Genomic DNA, 24,843 nt, shown 5'->3' on the forward strand with positions numbered 1-24,843 from the left:
CCTTAACATATGAATTAGGTCAGCTGTAAAATATACCAGTTGTTAACCAATAAAGTATGTCCTTCAGGGATGGTGGGAACTCTAATTAAACATTTTTCAAGAGGTATAAGTGTCTGTGCTGTTATTTGCCTCAGAGATTTGTTAATTACCTTCAAAACAGAAACTCTTAAATCTTAGTTGAGCTATTCAATGCTATGAGTCAGATTGTCAAAGCTCTGAATTCCATCATTTATTCCCACAACTCTACATACCTAATTGATTGTATCCACAAAAGCTTGTGTGTCTGTGCACGTACATGGGTGTAAATAACAAATATGTTTTCTTTTGTAGCAACGCCAGTCTACGAATCATTCTTTCACTGTGCTACAGTTCATTGTTCCTTCAGGGATGCTTGCAGAAACTTTCTATATGGCAGCACTCTAAGTGTGTTTGCTGAAATCTAGAATGAAACTCGATTTTTTTTTTTTTTCATTAACCTGGATCATTTCAACAGCCTAGCCTGTTATATGGCTGTTCAAATAGTTACACCCATGCAAACAAGGGGGGAGTGAAACACAAAGTGGAAACAAGCAACCAGGTTTGGGTTGTTTAAACTACACCAAGAAGCCTCACTACTGACTTGCAAAGCAGATAATTGGTACTTTGTCTTTCATTAACACCACACTTTGAGAGACTGAGAAACTGGCTTTGAAAACATACATGACTGTGCCCATAACTCCATACACAGTTACTTATTTTCACTTGACTTTTCACACAAAGTAACAAAAAAATCAAGATTAAGTAAAACGGACAATCCTTTTACAGTATAAAGCAAAGTTTTGATCTTTCCACAAGACAGCTGTAAAAGTTAACTAAAAATCAATACTTACTGTATATAAACTTTCCTGTGTTGAACAGAAAGTTGGACATAAGCACCCAATAAACAACCATGGCTCCAATAAGCGATACCATAGAAAATAAGAGGCTTGACCACTGACCAAAGGATCCGAAGTAATACTTGCAAACATCTGGGAATTCCCAGTTTGAGGTATCTATTAAAGCTGAAGAAGATATAAAAAAATAGAAACATATCTAAACAAAATGTTAGAGTCAGTAGAACTCTTCATGACAGGATGTGTTCTTGTTTCAGAATATTCTGACACAAATTCACAGTACTTCCAAGGGCTAAGAAGATTGCTGTTAACTTTAAAGTATAACACTCATTAGGTGTTTGACTGAAGGAGCCTGAAGAAGCAGAAGCTTTTATTGTGGCTTTTCGTACTTTGAGTACTTCCAGAAGCACTGGAATAAGACATGGTGGCAAAAATGCAGCCATGCATTTACAGCTAAAGCCTTTTGCAGGACTTATGGCAAAGTAGGACAGACCATGAACTAGTCCTCAACAATGCCCTGAAATGAGTTGTCACAAACTGGAAGTCTTAACTGCCTTTATTTGAGCAAGTGAGGGGTAAGTTTATGCATAAAAGCACCAACTACAAGAGCTGCAAGGTGAGTTTTGAACAATAAAAGTACATTCTAAGTAGAACCACTGTCGGTGAGGCAATTGTCCACAAATTGCTTCCAACACAGAATATACGCAAGTATTAGGGTAGTACAGGCATACAACACAAGTGCACACAGCTATAGCCCACGCTGTTCCACTGTGGAACATGATCAGAAATACACGTAGAGAACTGGACAGTGTTTATGGAGAAGAAGGGAAGCCTCTAACCCTGTAAATCCCCAAATGTTTAGTAAATGAACACCTGAAACCTTGCTTGCTGAGTGTTTGGGTTTGGCTATAATACTTAGGTCCCACAGAACTGAAGGAAAATCTAATAAGGGAAGACAGACAGTTAGCTTACAGAGCTTAGATCCAGACTACAAAAGCAGGGAGACATTCAAAGGAACAGCTTTTATTTGCAGGTCAGGTCTAACATACAGTAACAATATAGATAAACTAAGAATCTGTTAGATCTCTGTATTTCACACTTGATGGAAATATTTGCATTATGAAGCCTTGTATTTCTTACGTATCATTTTCCGTGATTTCACAACTCTGTAGCAGCAATAAAGAGTCAAAATGCCCATCAGTAAGATGAGAATGATTCCAGAAGTAAAGCCTGCCTGTTAAGAGGGAGAAATACAGTTTACTTTCTTTATCAGTTACACTACAGACAAATGAAGAGCAAGCCACATTGCCAAAAACATCTTCATACGCATACATTTTTCATAGTTTTACCTGTTTTATTCCCCATGGGATACTTAATATAGATGTACCCATCATTGTATTCCATATCATAAATCTAGGAAGAAAAGAAAAAAGCTAGTGAATAATTTAAGAAGCACTCTTACTTCATACTATCATCTTAGCGACAGTAGTTATGCATAAATATAGAACATTCAAAAATAATGCATTTTCTAGCTAATATATGTCAAGGTGCTTAACATACATTGTCACTGTACTGGAGTTTTTACCATAGCCATCTGTGCAACTGTCAACTTTAAAAGCAGTTCCTAATGGACTGTACACGTAGATTTCATCAGGAGCTGGAAGTACATGATCAGGAGCAATCTAACAAATGGATAAAAATCAAGACTTATTAGTAACACCAAAGTAACTATTGTTCCAAATACAGCAAGCTAACTGTTGTAAATCACAAAAATCTTTCCATGAAAAGTGCATTTAAAAACAAAACAAAACAAAAAAAGGTTGGACTACATTAATTTTCTCCCCATGAAAACAAGAGTTGATAGGATTTTTAGCTAGATAGCAGCAAATCGATTTTTCTTCTGCAAAATGTCTGTAACATACTATGCACACGTCATGCTAGTTCAATCACTGCAGCTGACCGCTGCTTAAATCCTCTTATAGATGGGAAAAATGAGTACACACATGTGGGCAGCCTGGACCACTGTTACAAAATTCAAGCTGTTTGTTTGTTTTCTTTGGACTTCTTTCTTTGTGCAAGAAGTCAATCACAACTTGTGATAACACCTTGTTAAGGCACTCAGCTACTAGATACTTACTTCAAAGCAAGCTGCAGAGTGATTCTCGCCCGATCTTTATTTGTGCTTCTTTTATAAACCTAGGCTGTGGAAGACCCAACATGCCAAAGACCACTCAGTTAACTGGCCCTGTCTTTGCCTTACCAATGCCCTGTCTGCAGGAGTCGTGAGCCTGCTATAGTAATGAATCCTCTTGTTCATTGCTGAAGCTTCATCAGTGACTCTTTGCATATCATCATTCACACTGACTATGTTTGTAGGCTCCACATGAAATGGTCTAAAGGAGGAGAAAAAAAGAAAGAAAAGGAAAACCCTTAAAACCTTAGAACACAAGAGCTAACATACAACTCAGAGAACAGCTTAGCATAACTCAGGATGAGCCTGTCATTCACTGACACAAAGCAAATGCAAAAATACCACTGCCATGAGGGAAGCTGCCATCCATGAAAGAACCATGTGCTTATACCATCCATATTAAAATGGCCTCTTGCCCAGATTCTGTGGGGCAACCTAACATCAAAATTCAGACCTAATATCCAGTCTATTAGTTCTCAACAATGAGTCACACCAGAACTACATGTTAATAAGCTTGGCCAAGCTTATTAGTGCTACAACCAGCGTTGCTAGAAGTAGTGATGAGGAACAGAGGTAGAAACAGAAAGCATGAGAATACAGAAGCAGAAAGAAGACAGACAAAAAGAGAGGAATGATTGGTGGTAATGAGGACCACCTATGAAAAGGCTAGGAACTACTAATCTAGCTAAAAACACTGTATGAAATTGTGTTTAATGGGGAAGAAACCAAGCCCAAGTAAGTCGATGTGCTCATACTATTTTTAAGCCACGCAACCGGCAATGGAATTTGTCACAGAACATGGAACAACAGACCTCCATTTGCAGTTCACAACTACTTCACAACTTCCCTTCAGATTTAATTAGGGTAATCACGGAGAACAGGACTGTCAGCAACAGAAGTCCTTCATCTCTCATGCCGAGATGTACAGAATACAGGTGGTCTCCCTTCCATCTTCCTCAGCTGAGTTAGACTGCAGACACGGCCACAGCCCCTAAGGGACAAAGCAACCACACCACGCACCCCTTGTCTCCTCTGCACACACGTAGGTACAGAGCCATCAGAGTGAAAAGCTGCTCCTGAAGTTACAACACAACATAAATCTGGATTCATGCAAGGGGCGCTACCAGAGATATGCAACCTAATCAAGATATTGCAGAGACTTTTCTTTTTAATCGAGGATAATTTACTTCCATATAGGCATACTATACTATTGCCTAAATCTGACATTCACTCCTAGCACCGACAGGCTAATTTCTCAAACGAGAGGGGATACTGGTGACCTGTAAGCCTTGATACAGGGCTTTCACCAGTGCTTTTAATTCCTAAAGAAATCTCAAGAGCTTTCTGATCTTCTTCTTCCAGGTTGATGTTTAAATCACTCAGAAACAAGAACCACCCCAAAACCAGAACCCACAAAAGTACAGATCACAAGTTTCAGGCTACCAAGAGCAGAAATTAGGTTAGCAATAAATTCGTGCCATTTTTCCTGTAATATGAGCAAAGCCTATTTGAATTGACTGTTTTCCAATACCCATTTAGACTACAAAGGAACTTCGTCAACCCCTCCTGCCCCAGCTCTCAATACTGTGACAAAGGTCCCATTCTCTTTCCCAGTGAATCATTAAGCATTTGCATCATGGCACCACCTTTAATCTGGAAGGAAGAAAAGGAATACAGCTCTGACGCTGGTTGCTGTATCTTTGGAAGAGATGAAGGTAGGTCCTTATTCCTGTGTGCTTAAGGGGACACAGCAGGTAAGAGTATTTATGGGACTAATAAAACCTGACTAATGAAAGTGGAGAACAAAGAAAAATAACTTCCTTCTCCACAAATTCATTCTTTCCTTCATCTTCGACTTCATTAATTCTTACATCTTCCTTCATCATGGAAAAAATGGCTTCGATTTGCTATGCCATTTCCCACTTACTGAAAGGAAAGTGAACGCACTTTCAATTTTTAAAACGTTCTCAATTCACTCTTTTTTTCCCATGTCTATGGCATGAAGGGGGAGATCCCCATTTTGTGTGTGGACTTCTGTGATGTTCTCATAAACAATTAAGAGAGATACAGCAATTAAACAGGAATAAATTTTAAGCAATAGCTTTATTACTCAAGTCAGAGACACACAGGGCTAACTAATTCCATAGGTACGTAACGTACAAAAATACTCATGGACTGTCAGCTCTAAAGGACTTAACTTGTTTTAGCTTAAAATTTATTGGGCTGATCTAATCATTGGACACTGCTAAAAAATGTTTCATTAGAAGACCTATGAAATAAAGACTGTAGTTATGAAAACAGGAAATGTAATGCGTTTAAATGCCTCCCCACTCCAGTCAGCTCTCTGCTGTTTTCTTTTTGGATCACTGACACACGTCATATTTAGAACACAAAAAGTGTGTGTTTTGCACATGACAGCTGCATAATGTGAAGAGCTTCATGAGGACTACCTCTTTCCCCATCTCCAGTTAATATTTTTAGTACATCCCCACAATCTTCCATTGCTACTGTGGAAAAAAATGACACTGAGACAAAGTCTACAGTTTGTTTCAAAGCGAGCAAATCTGTGGCAAAGATCTCCTTCAAAATGGTGTTAACAACTGCTGACATGGATGGGAAAGAAAATTCTTCCGAACTCGAAAACAGTGGGAGATTATTTTTTAAAGCAATTCAAGTTAAAGCCATGGATGATTTTAAAATTAAAGTAACAGAAAACATGAATATAATATCCTATTTTATGGTGAAAGCAGTGTTGTTAGTCAACAACCAAACAAATATCAAGAAAAAAATTCATGTGTAGCAAAACCCTATCTGTCTGGAAGGTAAGAAATTCTTTAGAGAAAGATATTTCATTTTCTTCAGTATTATGAGCAGAGTCTGGATTGAACAAGCAATTTAGGGTCCAGCACACAACAGAAGTGCATGATCCAGAATCTAATCTATGGGTGAGGAAAAAAAAAATTAAACAACCCCAAAGAAATTCTATTTTTCTGTTGCTGCTGCTTCCTGCCTGGAGGAGTGCACACGTTTAATGCTGCTAGTACTTGGGCTACTTCCCCTCTTCATCCCTTCTGGTACACACCTGTTGAGAATGAAAATGATCTAAAGCAGCAATTAATTTTCTTTTTCTCAGGGTACCACTGCACCTCTAGTCTTACTGAGCAAGTGACTATGCTAAAATAGACTGTCCAGCCATCAGTTTCATGGTTGTTAGAGGTCTCTTTGAAAACATCAGTCTGACTTGGAAGCTACACGGGCAGGCTGGGATGCAACCTTCCTCCCTGATCTCCACTATGAGAGGGTAGTGCTCTGTCTAGGAGCAAGGTCATTTCCCAGCGCCCAGCTACACCCAGATCAAAGACTGGTCGTAGGGCATACTCAGATGAAAGTCTGAGAAGCTCTCAGAGACTAAAAGAAGTTCTCTGAGACTGCGATTTTCAAAGCCCAAAGCAGGTAGAACATAATCTGGGATATATTTTGGAAAACTCTGTTTAGGGACCTTAAGTCTGACAGACAAGCACTCTACATGCAAGCATCAGCAGCTGCAATAGATTCCTAGAAAAAACTTTCTGATTTATACAGGTAATCACATTATATCTCTCATGTGGCAAAACTATTATGAAAAGCATGTGGGACAATGTGATCTGGGGGAACAGGAGAGGTTACACGACTAGAGGGTGTGACTATTAATGCAAAACAGTGCAAACAATTTCCATGCATTGAGATAGAGCATGGTGTCCAATGAATAAATTATACCTATACTGAAAAACACAATTACAATTTATATTTCAATAGCTAGCCTGAAAAACAATGCTCTTTTTACCAGGGCAAACACACCAGTAAAACACAGCTGTTTTCCACAGCACAATGAGTATGGACAAGATGCAGGATCTCATGCAGGAGGTCCACACCTCCCACACACTACACCCCACACATGTACTTCAGAAACCATTCCCAGAAAACCTGCAGCTACATGCATCTGCTAGTTATTTCTCACTCAGACAGAGGGACAGTAAATAAGAATTCTAGTGCTAGTCCAGGAAAAGAGAGAAGTCACACACGTTACAAACTTGGGTAGCAATTTTTGCAAGCAAAGAAAACAAGGAGAGATGCTCACGATTAAAATGGTTTCCAAATATTGTGCTAAGCAAAGTTCAAGTGTCGGATTTGGAGGGTTAGGGGGAACAGCACAATAGGAAAATTCGTTTTGCAAACTACATACAATCTTGCAACTGCTAGCATCCATAAGGGTGCTTACATCTTTTTTCTGGATATTTTCAGCAATATACTACGTCTTGCAGAGCAATGAAGCAGTATGGCAAATACCTATCACAAGAAGTTTTAAACTAAATAATACTCTATTCCGAATACCTTTACTGAAGTATTTTTAAACAGCAAGCAACTGGTTCTGGATACCTGATCAAAAGTAGTGTTCTAAGTATTGAGCTATTACGATATAATACAATTTTTTGTGTCAGTGTGTGTTTTGGCGCTACGTGATGGTATTAATGACTTCACATTAGACAAACTTTTCATATTTAAGTAAATACGAAAAAAGCCCTCCTTACAGGATGCTTAACAATTTCTTTCCTCTCCTCCAAAAAGACCCCCACCTTAGCTTATTTCACAGATTTCTTTGACACCCCACATCAATCCGTTACTTTTCAGGCATGTGATAGCATTATTACACAGAAATAAAGCTAGTAAATTCATATGGCTTTATTGTTTTGCTGAGTCACCAAATTATTACAGGAATGCTGTATATGGCACAGCAGAAACTAAGGAGTAAAATTGATTCACCATCATGGAAATTAAAGTAAGGAGAAAAAGTAATAGTAAGAAGGCTATACTTACAAGTTGCTATTTCTTAACTGGGAACTGCTTGTCTAGAGAGGAACATTATGGATGTCAGTGCACTTCTCTTAAGGAAACCTGCTCCAAAGAATTCCACCACTGACTTGATTTTTACTTTCTAAGCTGTCTGAATTTACATAAGCATTGTAAACAGTATGCTTACAGTTTATCCTACAAGATCTTTATTCTCTTGGCAATACATTTTACTTAAACTTTTTCCACATTCAAATGACCATTGTCATTATAATGATTACAGCATGACCACACAAGTATCTTAAAATGCTGGATGCAGAACCAAAATAACCTTTCAGAGCACGATACTAAGTCACCTCTGTTACTCACAGGATACACATTTTAACAAATAAAGAATCACAAGCTTCACCATACCACATTTCAAGCGCTGTTCCCTCTTCTGTGTCATAGGCAAAGCTATTCTACTCTTTTCTTACAAAGAAGTACGAAGGTTCTTAATTAAGAAGGTTCTAATTCTTCCCAGTTAGGACACAATAATATTAGGAATTAGTAAAAATGTTAGCAACACAGAAAAATTAAAAGCGGGCAATGGAGTAAAAAGACCGCATAGGTTTGGAGTGGTAAAAGCATAATGAATGCAGAAACGGTAGTTTTGCACAGGTTAGTCCTGACCATTGTCTACCTTTTTGTAAGTTAAAAGAACTTTGAAAATAAAAGGGAACCAACCACTTTTGTATTAAAAAGGCTTCTCTGACTGCCATCAACAGACACTGTTTAATTTATAACTCTTTAATTTCACCTACTGATCTCTCCCTACATTGTGTGAGAACACTACAAGACTTCAAAAAGAATAGAAAAAGGAAGAAAGCTTGATCTCCCTTTAGCAGGGGGCACTGTCAAGTTTTTTCATGTGCAAAACAACTAACACAAAACATCTTTTGTTTCTTTGAAGGTTCAAGTATTCCTGAAGACAACTGCAGTATCTGTTAACAATAAATAGATTTGAAGTGCAGTCAGAAGAAAAAAAAAACTCCCTCTCGCATACAATAATCATCAATAAACCACTGCAGCAATGACATTCTAGTTTTTAAAGGGGCCTACAAAATGGGCAAAACACACCTAATACATCGTGAGTAATTCGGGTCATTGTGAGGAACAATAACATCCTCTTTAAGAGGATTAAAAGTAGCTTTATATTTCCCCCCAAATTAGCAAAAGAATACTAGACAAAATAATTTACAACTCTAAAAAACAATTAGCTTATTGTTCTTATGTAAACACTGAAAAGCATACCTTTCAAAAATCCCAAATCCTCCAAGCTGTTAAGAAAACCAAATAACTATGTAAATGGCGTCAAATCTCAAACAACCCAAACAAAAGAACATAACAGCACTAAGACAGACAAACAGTGATTGTAAGCAAATCACACAAAACACTTCATGAGCTATCTCAATCAAAGGAAAATGACCACCCACCAACGGAACGTCTGATCAGGTTTCTGAATAGCAAGTTTAAAAATCAGCAAATTAAGCAGAGCACATCACCTACTACTGCACTTGCACTGTTTGATACTTTTATGCATGATAAACCTCTCTCCCTGAAGTTGCTACTCCCTAAAGCTCTAATGAAGAAGCCCTTCAAACAGTCCACTGCTTTAACCACGCCTGACACAGACCCTGATGTCCTCTTCTTCCTCATTCCTTCTTCTAAAGATTGCACCGCCTCTTCTAATACACAGAGATGGAGTTCAGCCTTGTTTGGCCCAACTATGATTTCCAGGCTTTCCTGATATCCCAGGGCTCATGCCCTTCATCTTTGTGCTTCTGCACGCTTGGAAGGCAAAAGACTAGGTTGTAGAAAATGGGAGAATGAGCTGAAGGGAGGAGCAATAAAGACAAAGTAGATGGATCTGCAAAGCTGGAGCTTGTGGAGGTAGGAACACAATCCAAGTACACATTTCTGCTTTTGGGGAGGGAACCAAATGCTACATGACCTTTTATGAAGCTGAGTCTCCAAACGTAAGAGATCACAAGAAAAAAAACACACAATGAGGAAACAATACATAACCTCACTTTTGAAAAGTGGATCTTGGCATTTCGATATATCGCAAAGGTGTAAACTTCCCTTGTTGCTCCTGTATCACCACACCACCTCAAACCCACTGCTTCTAAAACACAGCACATACTTCCTCCAACACAAGGAGCTCCCAAAACACATATAAATTAGCAGTCATCTTATGCCAGCACGGCCTCAGACACTCCTCAGAAAGATGGTAAAGCAAGAATTAATTTTGCACACTTCCTTTTCCCACGTGGAAGTACTCTACTGTTCCCTAATCTTTATATATACAATTCTGTATGCTCCGACACCTGTGCTCCATTTGTTCCCCTGGGCTCACTCAGACCCATATCCTCCTTCCTTTGCTTGCAGAGAAAAAAAAGAGATTGTTTAGCCCCTGGCTAACGCGTAAGCAGGCTCTCACGGCTTTTCAAAGGTGCAGGCCGGGACAGCAGCAAAACACTATAATAAAGAACTCTTTTTTTTTGCTGAAGTGGGCCCCAACAAGAGGATTTTGTATACAACAGTGCCATCTTCAGTCCCTTCAGGAAAACTGCTCTACTGAAATACGATGCTGGATACAAACGGCAAAAAAAGAGCGCCATAACAGAGTCCAAGAGGTAGCATAGGACTATTCCTTCATCTAAAAAACAGAGCTGCTACCTCCAGCTAGCATTAGAAGGTTAGTTCCCACTCTGATCTCAGATTTGGTTCCAGGACCAGCTCACAGAAATCTTAACTGCAACAGTAGAGGAAGTCTCCCACTCCAACCTCTTCTGGGGAACAGAGTTGTTAAACTAAGAAAACATGCAAAATAACCACTTAGCTAGATATGTATTATTTTTGCAGCCATGGCAAAAAGGCTGGGCTGATGAATTTTTCATATTTGCTCAATCTCAAAAAATACTACAGTTTTTTTCTTAAAGGCAGTAAAGGGCACTCAGTTGCCTCAATACTAGCAAATAATGTATTTTTCCAGCATCACCTGCAGAGTGCATACAGAGCCATTTACACATACCAACAGCCATTTATCTACACCAGCTGGCAAGCTTTCTTGCATAGTCTCAACATTTCAGTTTGTTGTGCTAAATAAAAACCATCATGCTTCAGGATACACACATGATATTCAGTGTTTGAAGAGCACTGTAAAAGCCACATGCCAAATTCTCACTGGAGCACCCTCCCTGACGTGGTATCAATAGAAAAGTCTTATCCTTACAAACAAAACACAATACAAACATCTGTTCACTTGGTGCTTTGAAATAATATCACAAAGTAGGATCCTGGTTTCCAAATGTCAGTCTTCTGTCTTTGTGGGATTCTGTTGCTGAAAGCAAAGATTAAATAACTCATTGCTACATAATCATTCTGTAGGTTCAGCCTTCCTCGTACCTTTTGCACTTAAAATCTTCTGGACTGAACTGTATATTCATGATTCCGTAATTGCTTTCATCGCCTCCCACAGGAACCAAGAGAGGTTTGGTATCCTCTTCCATGTTTGGTGAATGTGCCTCCTTCCAGACTCTGTCAGTTACTCTGACCTACAAAAAAGGAAATGAGACAAATGCAGTTAAGTAAAACTCTGTCCCTGCTACAAATTTAACGCTAGTTGAGCCTCACAGAAGCTCCTGGGGTGAAAACCACCAGAAAATCCCTTCAACTTGCCACTTGAGCATTCTCATTCCATAATGCAAACACCATGGGGACAGTACTTTTCACAACGCACTATCCATTTAAGTAAAGTGGTCAATGTACAATTGTGCTCTGAATCTCTTTTAGCACCGCCACAGACAATATAAATTAAAGGAATACGATGGATGCTGTTACTTATATTGGGACTGAAACAGGTTCGTAAAACGTGAGGCTTGGAATCTGAATTTCCTTTGAGCTACCACAGCTAAGAATCAAGTCCACCATGTGCAAATTACTGTTAAGTATATTCGTACGTAGGTCTTATCTTCCTGCCTTCAAAGCATGGGACTCCTTTTCTTACTGCTCCACTGTAAGACCAGTGTGATTTTTAAAGAAGCTGTATTTCCAATTTGTAACATATGGCTGAGAACAATTTATCACAGTTATTAGAGACTATTGTTTCACTAAATTACCTCAAACTGTGCAGCAGACACATACATAGTTTTCCAGTGTATTTCCCAGAATAAAGATCAGATTATTGCAGTCTACTGTGTCCAGGCTCTTTGAATTGAAGGCAATAAATGGTTTAATAATGCATTAATAATAACATATTATATGCATTCAGAGCACTCCTGGCCAAACAATGGGGAGCAGATTGCTTTTAAGCTAATGGAATTCTACTTAGACTGAATTACAGACCTCACATGGGACCCACTGTGGTCTCATGTGCGGCTGAACAAACGTAATGGTTTTAACAGCTCTCATCCCTGCTACCTCCTGAAGAATTCCTCAGCCAGGACTCCTTCAAACAAAAATGGTAGAAGTACCTGCTCTTTCAGGGGGATTGTTTCCTGATGCTTTATAACATTAGACAGGAAAGACTGGTGAGAACCACAGCTGGCACGAGATAAGGAAGGATAGCACTGTATGTTTGAAACCTGGGGTGGCAATGGAAGAAGGTAAGATAGAAACAACAAGGTGTGTGTCATCCTGCATTCTCATGGGAACACACTGTAAAGGCCCAATCCCCAAAATTACATCAACCTACGTTAACCACTGATATGGCTCTGTCCCTTCCCAGCTGCATGTCGCCAGTCATCTTGCATTAGCTCATCCTGCTAATGCCTCCGGCAAAAAACACAAAGAAGCTAAAGGGCAGGATGAAAAAGGAAGGAAAGTTAGCAGCTTTCAACCACATCGAGTCTCTAGGGTTGAAACAATTGCTAAAGGAGGAGTGGGAAAACACTGAAGGAGCGCGTAGGGGGCACTGCAGAAGCACTAAGGCAGGCTCAGCCTGCTGAGGAAATGCATTTTAGAGGACAGGCACCCAGTCCCCCTCTCCCTCCCCCAGTGTGCTGAGCACAGGTAATGGCTCTCTGCTGGAGGGGACCACTGGAGCCTCCAGTTCATGGAAATGCTACTGAAAGCACTAGTCCTGCCCTTTACAGCTCAAGGGCATTTGTGTGATCCCACACTAAACTGGACTGGGAAGACCGATTGAGATGAAAATTAACCATTCTTCCTCTTGCTTTAAATCCAAATCAGTGTTGAGCTTGGGGCTTGCTGTCTGGCTGCACACACTTGCATGCCTGTGCAAAGGAGAGGATAGTGCATGGGTGAAGCCATTTCATCTGGCAATGCTGCCAGTTTCCTCCTAGTTTCAGCATCCATGAGATCTGAATGCAGTTACTAAGTTTAATGGCATGATTTTCTCTTGTTCATTTTAGCTCTTTGAGAGGACATAATACGCCATCAGTGGTAATAATCCAGGCAATCTTAAGAGCCTTATTTGCACTCCCTGACAGCATCCTCTTTCTCTTGCACCTAGTTTTTGCTATCTCATTCTCTAAAGCTTTTTTCCTCTCCTCTTTCGAGAGCCTTTCCAAGATGGGGCTTCTCTTAGCTAGCTTAACTCACAGTTTCCTCTCTTCTACCACTCTAGCCCTTCTATAAACCATCAGTTCAGTTCAGATTCTTTACCCTTAAGTCCTTCCCTTCCACATCATTGCTGCTGGTTCTTTGCCCTGAACTGAATGTCTTACATTCTGTCATCCTTCTCAGCTCCTCTGGTAATACTCAGTTTTTTAATTCCTGCTCCTCATTTCCTCTCTATTTTCTGTCTCTCCTACATACTGTCAAAACTGCTTTCCAAACCTGCCTTTACTAAGCACTGTTTACACACAGGTTTCTTAGTTCACAGCAATAGTTTTATTACCTTTCACGTGGCACTCTGTTCCTTTCCAAACCCCATTTATAGCTCCCCTCTCGTTCATTTCTTTCCTATTGATTTCCCTTATTTTTCTATAGCTCTAGGTCACCTCCTTCCTCCCTAATGATTCCACAGTACGTTCCGCTCCTTTTACGCCCTGCACCCTCGCACAGTTAAATTCACCCTAGCGCACATCAACTTCCTCCAGCAGCTACATACTTCTGAAACAAAACCACAGGCCCCAGAGATTTCACACACTACTACAGATATCCACCCACTCCTCTGCCATTCCCATTACAAAACACCTCTTGCATCCCTTTGACCACACCTGAAGACAGCAGCCTTGATGGACTTGTATTTTTTGCCTTTGTCACCTCTAGAGTCTACAGCCTCTTTCTTTCTAAGACCTCACCAGTGGTCCCAGGTAGAAGACTGGTAATATGGTATCATGTTCTTTTACTCCGTTCTTTTCTCTTTTTCACCTTAACATCCTGCATGCTTTTTCTGAACAGATACACCTAGGTCTCAAAAGCAGATCCCTCACTTATTCTGCTTTTTGCAACACTCTACGAGTTTAAATCACACTTTGGATCTATCCATAAAAATGCAGATGAAAATTTAAATTCCTAATGGCTGAACTGAAATTCGAAATAAATTCAAACCCCAAATACTCAGAAGTGTTTTTAGCCAGAATTTTCCGGAAGACTGTAGTACTGAGATCCCTTCCTTCCACAGGACCTGGTTTGTGGTGCCGATTAAGCAGACATTAAATGTTAATTTAAGATACTGCTTTGAATGCATCCCCTCCTTAAAACCTGTTGTAAATAATGTATTTGTGCTTTACAATTGAGTCTGACAAATGCAGACAACATTGATCATCGTTTGATTTTCTCTGCACTGTGGCTATAAATAATGAACGCAGAACATTTTATAGTATTCCATAAAGAAAAATAATCCTTCCAAAACATAGCATACACTAAGTTTGGCTTGAAAGCATGATTTGGGGCTTACGGAGTTGTTCCTTACTGACTCTTTAGGGTCTACTTAAAAGCTGGATTGGTGAAGACAGTCTATTTTTTAAGTGCTTATTGTTGAAAACAGATAGGTGAAGCTTACGACCAGCAAATTGATTACTTTATAAATAGATGCAGCTATCATGTATATAAAGGCTGCAGTGGGAGACAGTGCAGCCTAGAATAAAATGGTAAGCAGAAGAGCAAAATGAAGAAGAATGAACCTGATTAACCTCTTTCTTATCTAATTTCAACCCCTCTGGCTGGACTGCATTCTCAATAAACATTTTTAATACATGAGATGGAGCCAGTTGTGCTATCTGAACTTACTGCCTGACACTTTCCATTACAATAACCTCTTCTCAACTGCTTACTTTACTAGTGTCCTAGTTGTTTAAAGGTTTTTCTTATACTGGGTATCTGGTCTATGTTCACCCCTTTCTAAAGGTTTCTTTTAAAAACCTGTGATGACATGCAGTATTCTCTATACCATCTTAAAAGCCTATAACCAGGACTGTCATGTCAAACACAAAGAATTCATGTCAAAAATCAAAGGTGCTTGACAAATGTCATTGTTTGTATACTGTATGATACATCGTGGTTACAGTTTCCATGAACCCACTGTTGCATTCAGAGAATTACTATGGATCTCTGGGAATTAATGTATGTCTGCTTCGAAACGGAGAAGGCTGTTTTAAGGATACCTGACTCATTTGTTGTCAAACTGGATTTTCCTGCAAGTGGGAAAGAGGTTCATGCTAGCTGTAGTGTACCTGGAGCTGGCGATACGAATTCATGGTACTTTGTCTTCAGCAGTGCCATGAGTTAAAGGCATCGCTCTTCCCCGCTGCTCATTACAGAGTCAGAGAATCATAGAATTGCTAAGGTTGGAAATTACCTCCGAGATCACTGAGTCCAACCCAGTGGACATCATTCTCGCAGTCCTTCCTCCCCCTATTTGTGGTGGCACAGCTATTTGTCGTCTTTTTTATTTCGGTGGAATGAACAGGACTGGGGAATAGATCTGGCTAAAAAAATAAATCTAAGGAGGAAGATAATTGGTTTGGGTCTGGTTTGGGATTGTCTGGTTGTAGTTCTGCAGAACCAGCAGTTTCACTGCCCAGTTGAAGAGACACGCATATGGTTTGCAGAAGAAAGAAGGCAATACTGCTAGAAGTGTAACTAAAACCACAGCCTGAGGGACCACCGACCTCTGACAGTATGTTCCCCATTTTTTTCCTTCTGCTTAGAACCTGCTTTGTGTAATGCTGCAAAACAAGAGAGCATTTGTACTGTGCACCACCGAATGATGTTAAATACTTGGAAAGCAACCAAGTAACTCTCAAACTGAGCATTCAAAATTAGTGGACTTTTTCCTGTGCTTTATTCCTTACCCTAAGAATAAGGATAATGCCAATACTCGCCTTAGCTCATAGACACGTTGTGAAGAGAAATTAACTTTTACATAAAACTTAGCTGTGATTCGTACTAAGCACTGCAAAAAACATCCAAGAGGAACGCCTATGGTTTGCTGAGCATCAAATAAGGCAGATCCGTCTCACACACAAATGAACTGAACACTATCACTTTGCTGCTCTAACAAAACATTCCCTATTCTGAGAACTGTCCAGCTTGAGAAAAATACTGATCTGATACCTAAGTACTTCTAATCAATATCATAATTCATACGTACCAAGGTGACTAAGATTGCCTAGGCAATTTTAATTTTCAATACACTTAGCTAAGTTTAATACTCCAACCTTTGAATACTTCAACTTTGCAACTTCTGTCCTTTTAAACACAGGTTTGGGTATTTAATTATCTGTGCACAGATACTAGGTTTGCTTTGTAACAGATTTGGTAATGAATGAGAAATAGGGATTTTCTCCTCAACACATTGCACCCTATATTCTTCTCTAGAAACCCTTCTTGTCTCTCCAGGTCCTCTGCCATTTGCTTGTCACCATTCTACTCTTCGGCGAGTTCTCCTTTCACCGGCAGGGACCTGCTTTCTGCCCTCTTCTGCCACAAACATCATGTCTCTCCTGTCTTAACTTCCACTAGTGACAGCAGAGACGAAGATCAGAGAGAGTGCTAACTGCATTCTCCCACAACTAAAATCTTATTGATAAGGCAGGAATAAAGGAAGAAATTTTATGTTTTCCCCTGCAGCATGCTGCATTGCTGCTGAGGGGAAAAGGCTGTAAGAATGTTTTCTCTGCGCCCATATTTCTTCTCCTTTCCAACTCAGCTTGGTGAGGAGAGTGTTTGGTTTTGCTTGTGAAACTCCTAACCTACCATGTAACAGATATCTGCTACTTAGTCCTCTCAGCATTTGACTCCAGGAGGAAATACTCTGGCTTTGCTACCCCCATGAAAGTCAGCGTTTAAGTGTTGTTGAAAACGCCTCCCTAAATGTTCATGGCTGTATCTAGCATAGTTATTAAGATAAAAAGGTAGGTCTTCCACAACAGCTATGATAAAGGAAATATGTTCTTGACATACCTTTGTAGTACCACAAACCTCACAAATTTGAAGCAATGTTGACACTAGCATCTTTTAAGAACTGTTGTACATTGCCTTAAAGTACACTCAGTTGTCCTTTCACTTACGAAGGAATGGCTACATCTAGAAGGAAAATCTGAAGTACTCTTCCCGACATAAAAAATCTGTCCAAACCGTTAGCATGCTAAAATAAGTTTGGGATTCTCTTGTGGGTGAGAGCTTAAAACAGCAATTAGTTTTTCCAATCATATACTACCAACACAGTCCTAACCATCCTTAATATCTAATCACCTACATGTCTGAACACCATTAATGTCAAGGTATCTTTCAATGGTCAAAAGTCTGCCTAGACTCTGAATTCTGTTGTCCCTTCTGTTTTCAGGATATAATTTCACTGGTTGCCTGTGGTGACGCTGTCTTAGTATGCCCTCTTGCCCTGATTATAATTCTCCTACAAACAACTGAAGCACTACATCAGAAGGGCAGCAAAAGGGAACAAGTGGATGACAATTTAATAATCCAGGTTTTCTGCTGCTGGTCATAAACTGTGAAGCAATATCTAGGGATACACAAGATACTTTTCCCAGTCCCACTAAGGGCTACACACCACATGACTTTCAGATGGTAATCTAAACAGGGTTAGACCTTCATTAGTCCTCACTGGCTTGCCCCTATGAGTTTCTCCCTTTGCTGCCTTCAGGCTCTCCCCCTCTCTCCTGGTTACAAAGTCTGAAAAGCTTCAAGGAGTGAAGACCAGGACCCAAGAGATTTAGAAACCTCATTTTAGCCTGGTGGCTGTGCTGTGACCTGGTCTTCTTTGTATTGGATGACAAAACTATACCGCAGTTTGCTTGCACTGTGAATCTAACAATGGTAGTGGATACCTTGGCTGCAGACGTGCGTGTCAATGCTTTAAGATGAGATACCCATCTTAACAGATCATTCAGAGTTACAGCCCCGGCCATGTAAGAGGGTTACCAAACAGGTTTACCCCACAGCAGGAAGAAAACTGTGTTCATGTACTCAGTCATCCTAGTCATCCCACAAGCACAAGACTGTGCTTAGCTGGTTTGTAGCACTGCTATTTATCAGAGAACCTTCCATAGAGGGCAGGGGGAGGAAGGCAGAGAGGGGCACTGCCACCACAGCCTCTACCACACCTTCATGGCTACCAGTGCAGCTGCACGTGGTGCTGGAAAAACAGCAGCTGGAGCTCTGAGAGCTGTTTATGCTCCACGTTACTAAAGCTGAAGCTGCTGCACAGACGTTAGCAGTGGTTCTATAACAATTTCCCAGTGTAGAAGGAGACCCAGTGGATCAGCCACCACGGATGAAGCCAGAACTCTTAATTTGGAAGTCACGCAACTTGAAATAAACGATCACAGAACTTAGTCACCTATAATTTGTTACTTTTCAAGCTGTTTAATTACAACTGCAGTCTTAAATTATTTTGCACCAGAAGCTGTTCTTGTACTTACGTGCAGCAGCAGTTTTCTTTGTTTTGAGATTTCTGGTGGTTCTTAAAAGGATAGCTCCCAGTCAATTAGCTTACACAAACAAAACCGTGACAATTTAAACTGTGGACACATTTTGTTTCATTTCTCCTAAAATCCCACGTCATACTCATGGCTTAAATGCAAGAATCCACTAATTAACGTATTTAGTTCAAATAAGGAAAATGATTTTTAAAAGTGCTACTTGGTGTGATCTGGTCTTAAGTTCTGAGCAGATGAATGGATGAATAAAGCTAAAGGCATAGATCTCAAGGAAACTGCAGGCTGTGCACACAGAAATTGTGAGAAATAAGCAGGGTCTACACTGAAAGACAAGGACTTCAAAGCAGGACAGAATAATTCCTCGGTCCCTCTTTTGGGGCAGCGAGTCCTCCATCAGAAGGGACTGAAGAATGCTACACTGGTCCTAAGAGCAGTAGCATACTTTCAGAGCTCCTTAAAACCGGGATGGCTTGCCACCAGTTAGCTCATCCATAGTCTCCTACAACTGTATTGGTTGAAGATGATTTAAACTGTATAAGCAATGTAAGTTAATAACTTTTTGGGGAAAAAAAAAAAACAAAACAAAACACTCTTGAGTATACAAACTGAACCACTGTGGAGCTTCTGTGTACTCAGACTGAACGAATGGGTATGTGGTTGCTGCCAGATGATAACTCTAAGTAAATTAAGAAGAAATGGAACATTAATTTGATTTGTCTTCAACAGAGAAAGCGTCTATTATTGGTATGTAGATGTTTTTTGTGGAGACTGTAAAGAAATACATACAAGAACATAAAGTTATCACCTTAGGGATTAACTTAAATTTTTAACACCACTTTTTTTTTTTTTAAGGTTACTGGGTCCACAGGCCCGATGTCAGCTGCTCCCTGGTTTCTGAATCGCCCGGAAAGCTTCCACGCCGTGTCCGCACCCCAGAGGACGCGCGGATGTTTCGCCCGCTCTCCCCCCCACCACGTCGCGCCCGACCCCGCCACGCTGCCGCCGCCGCTCAGCGTCTGCCGCCCGGGCCGCTCCGCCCCCGGCCCCCTCCTCCCCGCAGAGCCAGCGCCCGCGGCGGCGGGCAGGGCAGGGCAGGGCGCCTCGGAGCCCACCCGCCCGGTGGAGCGGAGCGGAGCAGCCCGCCCCGCAGGGTGGCAGCGCCTCGGCTCGGCCCGGCTGGGCCGCCGCCGCCCCCCGGGGGCTGAGCAGGCCGGGCTGCAGGCGGCGCCCCGCTCCGGCCAGCGCGGCTGAGGCAGCGCTCGCCCCCCGCCCCGAGGGCCCCGCGGCGCGGCCCCGCTGAGCCGCCCTTCCCGCCCCGCGCCCCGGCCGGGCCCGAGGCCGCTGCCGGCTGGCGCCGCACAAACAGACCCGACTCCTCTACCTGCGGCGGCGGCAGCACCGCCTCGCCTCGCTCCGCTCCGGCAGCGCCGCGCTCCCACGGCGGCAACAAGAAGCAGCCGGGGCCGGAGGCTCTCGGCGGGTCGCGTAGTTCCCGAGAGCGGCCCCGCTGAGGAAGGCGCCCGGGCGCTGCCGAGGGCGGGACTACGCTTCCCAGGGAGCCCTGCGCGGCGCGGGGCCGGCGGGGCGGGGCGGGGCGCGGCGCTTCCCGCCCTTCGCCTGGGCGCCGCTGCGGGCAGGGGCGAGGCCCCGGGGCGGGTGGCACTGGCGCTGCACCGGAGGCAAAACGGCGGGGGTCGCTCTGAGGAGCCGCTGATTCGGGTCGGGGCGGCGGGGCCGTGGGTGGTCTCGGTGGCGGCCTTACCTCCCGCCTCTTCTTCTGTGTCAGCAAAGTCTCCAGCTGGGCAGCCGAGCGCACCGGTCTCCCAGCCGCGGGGCTTTGCTGCCGGGAAGCGCATGTGCTGCAGCAAAACGTGCTCCGTGCCTCACCCAGTTGTCAAGCGAGGTCGTTACGGTATGGACAAGCGTTCACCAAACGGCCACGAAGAAAAGGTGTGGATTTGCTGGTGATTGCTGATGAGGTGCCAATCCCACACACACAAAACAAGCAAGCAACTCACCCGTCCGCTTCCATGCTTTTGCAGTCAGTGTGTTGACAAAGTGTAGACATAATCCTTAACAAAACAAACCGCGCTGGTCTTGGCATGACTGGCGAAGCACCTTCTGTGGGGAATGATGCATCATGAGTTTCCTGACCTGCTCGGGGAGGCAAGCAAAGCTTGCTGAGCAAAGGACAGGTAAGCAGACAGGACAACAGGGACAATCAGCCAGCCAACACATTTATAGAAATTCACTATTTTTAATCGGGGGGGGGCGGGGGGAGGAGGGGGGTTTGGTCCTAGTTAAAGCAAGTTGGGAACATGTCCTTTTCATAGTTGAGACCCTGGTTAAAGTCAAATTCTAGGGATATTTATAGCTCATTCTTGGGAAAACTGCTGAATTGCATGCAAGGAACACAGCACAGATAGCTTCCCCATGTGAGAACAATATTACAAAACAAGCTAGACATAAATCCCAATCTGTACTTTCTGTTCAAGTGCAGCCCAAAACAGATGGTGTGGCTAGCAGCAGGACTGCTCGTGCAAGAAAACTGCTGTGTAATTGAATTTCAGACTGTGGGAGGAAATGAGGCAGCAGAGACTCACACCACCCATCATCCTGAAATTCAGCGGCACACAAGCTGAGTTGGGCCAAAACTCTTGCTTCTGTGTAGCCCAGCAAATTCACTATCATCTTTTGCCTCTGAGCCACTTTTAGAATCCAAGTGTACGTTGTGGCTCTTAGACATCGTTTTCGGTTTGCGTGCCAAGGTTTTGGTATCGGGGCGCTGCAGGGGTGGCTTCTGCGAGAAGCTGCCAGAAGCTTCCCCCATGTCTGACAGAGCCAGTTCCAGCCAGCTCCAAGATGGACCTGCCGCTGGCCAGGGCCGAGCCCATCAGCGACAGCGGTAGTGCCTCTGTGATAACATATTTAAGAAGGGGGAAAAGTTGCTGTGCATCAGCATCTGCAGCCAGAGAGAGGAGTGAGAATATGTGAGAGGAGCAACCCTGCAGACACCAAGGTCAGTGGAGAAAGAAGGGGAGGAGGTGCCCCAGGCCCCGGAGCAGAGATTCCCCTGCAGCCCGTGGTGAAGCCCATGGTGAGGCAGGCTGTCCCCCTGCAGCCCATGGAGGTTAACGGTGGAGCAGAGATCCACCAGCCCGTGGAGGACCCCATGCTGGAACAGGTGGGTGCCCGAAGGAGGCTGTGACCCTGTGGAAAGCCTGCACTGGAGCAGGCTGCTGGCAGGACCTGTGGCCCCATGGAGAGAGGAGCCCAGGCTGGAATCTAAGCATTATTAATCCATCTCTAATTGTTACACAAAAAGAAAGAAGAAATTTTTTTTATGTACGGTGCTTACTTTCTACCCCTTTTCCTGGTGGTATGCCTACCCTTCTAGAGCTGCTCTGGGTCCTTTAGTTGGTGGTTTCATTCCTGGGCAGTGGTGAGAGGAGGGGACTTGTTGGCAGCATCTGGAGTCCTCCTCTGGGTGGAATATGATGTTTATGTTGCTGCTTTCTTCTTCCTCGCTCTAGGGGGTTACACTCACACTTGGGATTATTTTTATAAGTTTTTGTAATATACTTTTATATGTTTTTCTGGTGATCTGCAGCTCCATGTTCCATTTCAAGGTACTGTATAAAATATCATTTATGTATGTTGGATACTACTTTGTTTTTTGGCTCTAGGTGACTCTGCTTGAGTGGGTCTGATTGGACAAAATGACCCCCAGGGCAGTCAGCAAATATCTTGTGCAGCTTGTGCCCTGCCACCATGGTTTACATCAAGTTGTTAGCAGCCTTAGGGAAAAAGAAAAAGTTGTAGCTCCCTGAAGAATCTTCAGAGTTGAACAAATTAGTTACATTTACCATGTAATTTCTTGGCATTCACAAAATTTCATTGTTTGGCTTCTCCTGCAATAGTGGGAAGTAATTTGGGGGCAGCAGATAGTGTCCTACAATGAAGAGAATCAAAGGAATAGAGGAAGACTACCATTAAAAGTATTCACCTAAACTCTGTCTCCTTGAGCGAGTTAGGGGGTGCTGAACGTGAAGTTATGCTGGCAAAGCTGAAGGAATGGTAACCTGTTGATGGAAAGGAGGATGAACAATTCCAAAGGTCTCAGTTTGGCTTACATGTACCAGAGTAGCGTATCTACCATTAACCACAAATTTCTCAGGAAAACAGACATACTGCTCTTTTTCCTCTATGGACGTCCAAAATAGAGCTTCAGTGCAATGAAAACAGAAGCCGTTTTGGCTGATGAAGCAGCCTACTCTGCTTTCTTGTTTAGGCAAGAAGTAAAATGGTGTGTTACAGAGTTAGTACAGGGGGTAGAATATAGCTCGTGAGCTTCCCTGCTAGTTCCAGATGCTGCTTCAGGAACTTGCAAACAGCTTTATACGCTTCCCCCAGAGATGCTCCCATTGCGAGTTCTTCATCCTTGGACATTGTGTATCTTACTGACCACTTACTGAAAGCTAATAACGCCCAGCTGCTGTCTTTGCTACCTGCACTAAGCACAGCCTCACATATATCGTCTAGTGGTGCAGTTTTAATTTCACTGAGACAGAGAAGCTGGTTCTTACATTTCTTCGCTGCTTTGCATTCTAAGTTGAGCACAACCTGTGTCCTGTCCTGATGTTCCTGAAAAATGAGCAGCGATAAAGGACAGGGCTTAACTGACAACAAGTAAGGTGAAAATAACCAGAGCATTAGTTCAGAGACCACTCTCCAATAACCTCCATCTGCTGCAGGAATTTGCCTTATTGTTGCCCAGAGGCCCTGCTAGACATTCAGATATTCACTGCAAAATTACAGAGCTGATGTGGCTTTTCTGCAACAGAAGACATTGAAGTTCTCAACAGGCACACAGTTTTTCAAATAGTTTTTCTGTCTAGGAAAATGTGTTGAACATGGTGGAGCAGGTTAACAAGTATTGATCACATTTACAGAATGACATGTACTTCCTTTAGTTTTCAGAATAAGCATTGCTGCGTTATTCCACAGCATGAAAAGAAGTACAGAGAAGACATACACTGCACCAGCAGCTCAGAAACACAAGCAGAAGTGTCAGAGTACTTGCCGCAATTTTTAATAGATGCATTGAACTGATACAAGTCCTATCCATGTTCTTCTGCACTTCAACATAAATAACACTCCTGAGCCAGGAATTTAGCCCTCTTTCTTTTCTATACCAAGTCCAGTATAACAAAAAACTGTGGGAAGAGGGTGTTGTTCTTAAGTTTGGTGGTGCTTGTTTTGTTTTTTTTTTTTTCTTAAATAAAATAAATAGCCTGTTTAACCTAATTGAACTTTTTTTTTTTTTAATTCTAGCAAAGGGGTATGTTCTGTTAGCTGTTATGCTAATGCTTAAAAACCTTGTTTGCAGTAAAATGATCACAGAATCATAGAATACCAGGTTGGAAGGGACCTCAGGGATCATCTGGTCCAACCTTTCTAGGCAAGAGCACAGTCTAGACGAGACGGCCCAGCACCACGTCCAGCTGAGTCTTAAACGTGTCCAGTGTAGCGGAGTCAACCACTTCCCTGGGGAGATTATTCCAATGGTTGACTGTTCTCATTGTGAAAAATTTACCTCTCGTGTCCAATCGGAATCTCCCTGGGAGTAACTTGTACCCGTTACCCCTTGGCCTCACCATGTGACTCCTTGTAAAAAGGGAGTCTCCATCTTCTTTGTAGCTCCCCTTTAAGTACTGGTACGTGGTGATGAGATCACCTCTAAGCCTCCCTTTCTCAAGGCTGAACAAACCCAGCTCTCTCAGCCTATCCTCATATGGCAGGCTTCCCAGACCCTTGATCATCTTGGTGGCCCTTCTCTGGACCCCCTCCAGCCTCTCCGCATCTTTTTTGTATAACGGGGACCACAACTGTACACAGCATTCCAGGTGTGGTCTGACAATCTTAGTTGCAGTTCTGCCAAACAGTGGATTTCACTTTTATTAGAAGCCGATATTTGTAAAATAAACCACACTTTAACAGTCATACATGAAGAAATTAAGGAATATTCAGATGCTCAGAA

At 42.4% G+C, this 24,843-nt stretch overlaps 2 protein-coding genes across 13 annotated transcripts in view; one reads left to right on the plus strand and one right to left on the minus strand.

Moving 5' to 3' along the window:
• SLC38A9 (solute carrier family 38 member 9) overlaps nucleotides 1–20,332 on the minus strand; it is a 56,291-nt gene extending 35,959 nt beyond the window's left edge. For 9 of the 12 annotated variants that reach the window (XR_015705238.1, XR_015705237.1, XR_015705239.1 and 6 more), the window contains exons 1-7: nucleotides 20,185–20,332; nucleotides 11,341–11,489; nucleotides 3,133–3,265; nucleotides 2,433–2,554; nucleotides 2,222–2,285; nucleotides 2,013–2,106; nucleotides 870–1,040 (exon numbers count right to left, since the gene is read on the minus strand). Coding sequence is in view for 6 of the 12 variants with exons in the window: in XM_087759747.1 (XP_087615873.1) it covers nucleotides 870–1,040; nucleotides 2,013–2,106; nucleotides 2,222–2,285; nucleotides 2,433–2,554; nucleotides 3,133–3,265; nucleotides 11,341–11,444 (688 nt within the window). In the remaining 6 variants the exon portion in view is untranslated. Of the gene's footprint in view, nucleotides 1–869; nucleotides 1,041–2,012; nucleotides 2,107–2,221; nucleotides 2,286–2,432; nucleotides 2,555–3,009; nucleotides 3,266–11,340; nucleotides 11,490–20,184 lie in introns of those variants that run through there. The other 3 variants (XM_087759750.1, XM_087759753.1, XM_087759752.1) reach the window with 3 other exon arrangements.
• Nucleotides 20,333–20,883: 551 nt separating this feature from the next.
• Nucleotides 20,884–24,843, plus strand: part of DDX4 (DEAD-box helicase 4) — a 34,556-nt gene continuing 30,596 nt past the window's right edge. Inside the window, exons 1-2 of the mRNA XM_087759783.1 lie at nucleotides 20,884–20,998; nucleotides 21,299–21,987. The gene's annotated coding sequence lies outside the window, so the exon portion shown is untranslated. The remainder of the gene's footprint in view (nucleotides 20,999–21,298; nucleotides 21,988–24,843) is intronic.

The sequence above is a fragment of the Nipponia nippon genome, unplaced genomic scaffold, assembly GCF_047370975.1.
Source record: "Nipponia nippon isolate SJK-2023a ecotype South Korea unplaced genomic scaffold, ASM4737097v1 scaffold_20, whole genome shotgun sequence".
NCBI classification, from domain to species: domain Eukaryota; kingdom Metazoa; phylum Chordata; class Aves; order Pelecaniformes; family Threskiornithidae; genus Nipponia; species Nipponia nippon.